This window comes from Bufo gargarizans, chromosome 1 (assembly GCF_014858855.1).
Source record: "Bufo gargarizans isolate SCDJY-AF-19 chromosome 1, ASM1485885v1, whole genome shotgun sequence".
Lineage (NCBI taxonomy): Eukaryota > Metazoa > Chordata > Amphibia > Anura > Bufonidae > Bufo > Bufo gargarizans.
The window spans coordinates 125183327-125189815 of NC_058080.1; the positions used below are offsets into that span (position 1 = coordinate 125183327).

General features: G+C 47.3%; 1 gene segment (V, D, J or C); it reads right to left on the reverse strand.

Annotated features, from left to right (window-relative positions):
• Positions 1 to 5615: 5615 nt before the first annotated feature.
• Positions 5616 to 6258, reverse strand: LOC122924971. The segment is given in 2 exon segments: positions 5616 to 6022; positions 6154 to 6258. Coding segments are annotated over 2 exon segments (456 nt in total).
• Positions 6259 to 6489: the final 231 nt, after the last annotated feature.

Genomic DNA, 6489 nt, shown 5'->3' on the forward strand with positions numbered 1-6489 from the left:
TCTTATAGTATAGGGGCTGTGCCCCCTTACATCCCCCTTCATAACATATATGCCCCCTGATGTATTAATGTATACATGTGTATGGATGTGCCCCAAGCATCCATACACATGTGTATTATATATATATATATATATAACCCCCCCTCCCCACACCTGAAACCAGGTGCATCGGTGTGAATGTGCCCCAAGCATTCGCACAGATGCAATCTGGGTGATTACATCAGAATGACCGGACTAAGGTCCGGTCATCCTGATGACTACAAAGGACTCAGGTTCAAAAGAATCTGAGCCCTTTGTTGTAATTATCTCCAGCTCTGCTGGAGATAATTACGCATGATAGAAGAAGGGGAGAAGCCTCCCCTCCTTCTATTATGCGCATTTTGGCAGCGAAATTAACAACTCGCTGGCCGTAATGCAGAGTGCCACAGGCGGGAGATCAAAGGCTCTCCCGCCTGTTGGCGTGCAGCGCGCGCCCCGATGTGCGGGCCGGCGCAGTGACGTCATATGATGTGGATGATGGGCGGCGCAGGAGTGCAGGCAGCCGGGGATAAATATCCGGCGACCCCGGCACTCAAGTAGTAAGGGTCAGGGCCCCCACCTTGAGAGAGCGCAATCGGCACTCAGGAAAGAGCTGCGCCGCCCCCCCAGAAGGAGAGTGAGAGCGCAACAGGCAAGAAGGCCCCCGACCGGACCCCCACCCTGATCGGTCCCCCCCCCCTCCGGCTGAGGACCCCTACCGGCCCACCCGCAATCGGTGCTCAGGAGGAGCGGAGCAACCCCCTAGACAAACGACCAACAAACCATAAGTATCACCCCCTATATACCCCTTTAAAACCCCTCTATCAACCCCTACTTGCCCATATCCCCTATCCCACCAACGACCACCTCCCCAGTTTAACCCCTGTACCCCTGGTATCCAAACCCCTAATCCCCTGGATACACCCCTGATAACCCTTGGTGGCAACCCCTGCATCCCTGCCACACACACCCTCACTGTACACGTGCAGGATATTAACCCCTGCATAGCTGTACAGCCCTGATATTCCACACCCTGGCCCCTGATTAACACTTGCAGTGCTGAACCTTCTGTAACCTTCTGTTACAGAGTATTAACCCTTGCTTCGCTGTCCGCTATTGTGTCTGTGGTCTGCACTCACCCCTGCAGCGCCACTGTTAACCCTTATTGTACCCCATAGGGACAGAAAGTAGTCAGTGGGGTGAGTTGCTAATATTTGTATGTGTGAACTGTATAGTTAGTTTATGGGTGGAATTTGGGAACGTGTAGTGTAGTTCAGGATTGTATATTTGTAGTGCTGTGTATTTACTGTATATTGTGTGCGTCAGGTGTTAATAAATACCGTTATATTTGTACCCTTTGTGTATCGTGTACTTGTTAGCGGTAGTGAGTTAGTTAGGCGCACTTTCAAAGTTTTCCCAATTTTTCAGACTGACTGACCTTCATTTCTTAAAGTAATGATGGCCACTCGTTTTTCTTTACTTAGCTGCTTTTTTCTTGCCATAATACAAATTCTAACAGTCTATTCAGTAGGACTATCAGCTGTGTATCCACCTGACTTCTCCACAACGCAACTGATGGTCCCAACCCCATTAATAAGGCAAGAAATCCCACTTATTAAACCTGACAGGGCACACCTGTGAAGTGAAAACCAGCTAAGTAAAGAAAACGAGTGGCAATCATTACTTTAAAAAATTGAAGGTCAGTTAGTCAGCCCAAAAATTGGGAAAACTTTGAAAGTAAGGGCTTTTTGACCATGAAGGAGAGTGATGGGGTGCTGCGCCAGATGACCTGGCCTCCACAGTCACCGGACCTGAACCCAATCGAGATGGTTTGGGGGTGAGCTGGACCGCAGAGTGAAGGCAAAAGGGCCAACAAGTGCTAAGCATCTCTGGGAACCCCTACAAGACTGTTGGAAGACCATTTCAGGAGACTACCTCTTGAAGCTCATCAAGAGAATGCCAAGAGTGTGCAAAGCAGTAATCAAAGCAAAAGGTGGCTACTTTGAAGAACCTAGAATATGACATATTTTCAGTTGTTTCACCCTTTTTTGTATATAATTCCACATGTGTTAATTCATAGTTTTGATGCCTTCAGTGTGAATCTACAATTTTCATAGTCATAAAAATAAAGAAAACACTTTGAATGAGAAGGTGTGTCCAAACTTTTGGTCTGTACTGTATATCGGCACCAAGACCAGCGAGGGGAGGCTGAGTAGTATCCACATATTCCTCCTGACTTCCCTTTGTAAGGCTGCACGGTGACACCACAGGAACTTCTGCTACTCTCCCTCTTGTTGCTGTAGGAATCACCTGCAGATACTGTACCGCAGTGTCCGGCTCCACACCTCACTCTGCTGCTTTGGCTGTGTGCAGAGCAGTAGTTATTATTGCAATATTATGTGGCATTATATATTATATATTTATTATTATTATATATATTATATATATTTAACAAGGATCTGATCCCCACAGTCACGGACTGTGGAGATCAGAACCTTTCAACCGGCATTATAAAAGACAGCCGGGGACTGGCGATTTGATTAGAATACATCTATATTGTACTGTAGCTCTTAGATATTTTATTTATTTTATTTTATTACAGAAAGGGCAAGCAGAGTACTGTAGGAGTGGGGAAGACGTACAGTATAGGGATGTGTGGAGAAGGTTGCGGAGGAGGATCGGGCATAGTATAGTGTAGTGTCATTATGGACTTTAGGTTGACACTGCCATCTACTGGCCTTGTTGTGTATTGCAGTTACAGTTCGGGGAGAAGTAGGAGAACTCGCGCTTGGGAAGTAACGATATGCGAAAAATAGGAGCGTTAGCGATGCTACAACTGTATATTGGGTGTGTCACATTACATAGCAGTGTATACCATAGCATTACAGTATAGTGCATTACCAAACAATTGCAGATACCCCTGTCCAGGGGAGCACCCAGGAATTTTGTCTAGGGGGGGTCCGAAAGGCAAAAAAATGTGGCATGTGTAGTGCGCTGTGCTAATTAAATTTTTCAAAGCCCCCTTTATATTTAAAACTGCAGGGAGGGGGTGTAGTGTGTTGCACTGATTCTTTTACTTGGCGATTCTAAAAGCTCTGTAGGAATTATTTTTGGCCCCGCCCATTATTAAAAGCCCCTCCTACATATAATAGGCCACTCCCAACAAACACTGTACAGCTGACATTCTATAGTTGCGGTCTGTCTCTACACATCACACGGAGAGAGGGGAGGTCCTGTCCTGGCTGCACTGTCTGCTTCACATTATACAATAGACAGCCGGCTACAGCCAGGAAGCTCCTCCGCTCTCCTCCCTCCCCAGATCCTGCTCAAGGCCTGTGGTTCCCCCCACCATCTGCCACCCGCCCGTGGCCTGCTGCCCCCTTTGACCGTCCTCACCCAGGTCTGAATCCTCCTTCTGCAAATGGCAGGGGGAGGAGCCGGAGCATCTCCTCTCCTACATAGCGCCACCTACCTCTTACATCCAGTGATGTCACCTTTGTTGTAGACGTTCTCTTTCCTCATCTTCTCCATTCAGATCAGACCGCCATAATGATTTTTCAGCCATCTCCTATCTCTGCAGAGGTTAACAAACAGACATTAGTTTCCCACATTTCCATCATCTTCACATCTTCTGTACACCCTTTCCTGCCACCCCCAATACTGTGCCCACTGTGCCCGCTGTGCCCCAATACTATACTGCAGAAACAGTCCCCCTGAAAATACTGTTACCACACAGATAGTGCCCCAATACTATACTGCAGAAACAGTCCCCCTGGAAATACTACTACCACACAGATAGTGCCCCCCTCAACAATTATTGGCACACAGTGCTCTAAAAAAATAACTGCGCCCAAACACTAATAGTATAAAGATAATGTCCCCCAAAAATTATTGTGCTAAGCTGATACAGTGGCAGGGTGCCCCCCAAAGTAACAGGGCTCCCCAAAATAGAAATCATTCTCTGCCAGAGCACACTTAGTAGCAATAATGCCCCTATAGTGCCCATACTAGTAATCATGTTCCTCATAGCCCCCCAGTATTAGCAAAGCTCCGTATAATACCTCCTAGTACTAATAATTCTCCCTAGAATATGACAGTACATGAAATACCCCCGCTTAGTGCCCGCTGTTGAGCTAATGTCCCCATAATGTATGCCAGTATAAAATACCCCTATATAGTGCCCCAGTAAATGCCCTCATAGTGCTCCTCTCCCCCTTCCCCATAGTGTCCCCCATAATATGCCAGTAAAAAATGCCCCTTCTAAGTGCCACCATATGCCCCAATAGTGCTCCTCTCCCCCATAGTGCCGCTCTCCCCTATAGTGCCTACCATAATGTGCCAGTAAAAAAATGCCCCCTTAGTGCCACCAGATGCCATAATGCCCCCATAATGTGCCAATATAAAAAATAAAAACATATGCTTTTATTGTCCTGACGAAGAGGGCTGTGCGCCCTTGAAACGCGTTGACAAAAAGAATAAATAAGCTATTTTAGTTTTAAAAAAATATTCTATAAGATCTTGCCTCCTGTTTTCAGCGCCACAGAAAAAGGGTTAAAAAAACCACAATTTTTATCTCGATAATAATAAAGGCCCCTTTAGAGCCCCCACTTCCCCTTAGTGCCCCCAAATATTGCCCCTATAGTGCCACCAGATGCCCCATAGTGCCATTCTCCCCTATAGTGCCCCATAATGTGTCAATAAAAAAAAAGCCCCTTTAGACCCCTCAGATGCCCCCATAGTGCTCCTCTCCCCCATGGTGCCGCCCCATAATGTGCCAGTAAAAAATGCCCCTTCAAAGTGCCACCATATGCCCCAATAGTGCTCTACTCCTCCATAGTGCCACCCTCCCCTATAGTACCTCTCATAATGTGCCATTAAAAAATGCCCCCTTAGTGCAACCAGATGCGATAATGCCCTCATGTGCCAATAAGAAAAAAAGGCCCCTTTAGAACCCCCACTTCCCCATAGTGACCCCAAATAATGCCCCTATAGTGCCACCAGATGCCCCATAGTGCCGTTCTCCCCTTTAGTGTCCCCATAGTGCCAGCTCCCCCCTCCAAAAAAAGAATAAAAAATACACTGATACTTACCTTCATCAGCAGCGATGCGATGCAGGCCTCTTCCCGCCTGTGTCCCTGCTGTGTGCTGCCCGGCTCAGGCGGCGCGATGATGACGGAATCGCGCCGCCTGAGCCGGCCTCTGATAGGCTGCAGGCATTAGTGCCTGCGGCCTATTAGAAGAACAGGGGAGGGACTCACCTCTCCCTCCCCTGCTCTGCCGCAGCACAGGCATCTGTATCACTGTTCTAAGGACGGCGATACAGATGGATTAGATATGGAGATGAGAGCTTCCACAATGGAAGCGCTCATCTCCTTCTGCCCCCCCCAGCCCCCCACCACCACCGCCGCAATTACAACCAGGGCCGCGCCGCCTGTGGTGATCGGCGGTGCGGCCCTGAAGGATAAAAAAATTATAATTTTGGCTGGTTGTTCTAGGGGGCGTCCAGACCCGCTGGACCCCCCCTGTAGGTGCGCCACTGCCCCTGTCCACCGAGGTACTGCAACAACAGGGAAAGGCAATTTACATGAGAAGACAAATTATAAACCACTGATCGCTCTGACGGTTTTCTTCTTCTTCTTCTGTGTATGAAGCTTTATTATAGAGATATAATGGGGGAGGAGGAAGGAGGTTTTTGTACGGCTCTGTATCACTGTGTGAGAGGAGTGCTGACAGTAATAATGTCCTGCATCGTCTTCTGTCACTCCTCTGATTGTCAGAGTGAAATCTGTTCTATATCCAGATCCAGTGAACCGGTCTGGGACTCCTGTGTATCTGCTGCTTGCATAAGAGATAAGAAGATTTGGCCGTTCTCCTGATTTCTGTTGGTACCAGTGTAAGTCGTTGCCTATACCAGAACCGGCTTTACATGACATGGTGACTGTGTCTCCTGGGGACACAGAGGTATAATCCGGAGTCTGGGTCATCACAATCTCTCCACAGGATCCTGAGGAGAAAGAAGAGACAGAATCATTAGTGATAAATGTCTGGATCTATTCCTAGAAATCCTGATCTGATGATGGATCCCTCTGGATAGATTTCTCTACACACAATCATGGAAGGATCTGAATCTCTCACCCTGAATAGAAATGAAGATGACGGCCAGGAGATAACTGCCAGAAACCATCTTGATGTTCCTGGAGCGTGAGATACAAAGTATAAGATGAGACAATGTGTAGAATGAAATATATATATATAGAGAGAGAGAGAGACAGGGGAGGTGACAGGAGACCCCAGAGACCGTGGAGGGAAATACTGAGACATGTAAATTCTGTGTGACATGAGTTATATAATGGAGAGATGAGAAGGGTTTAGAAGGAAACATCTGAGAGCTGAGAATGAAGACCTCACATAGAGGCAGTGACCAGTTAGATACTAGAAGGAACATAAGTGGATATGAAGAATATAGATCTC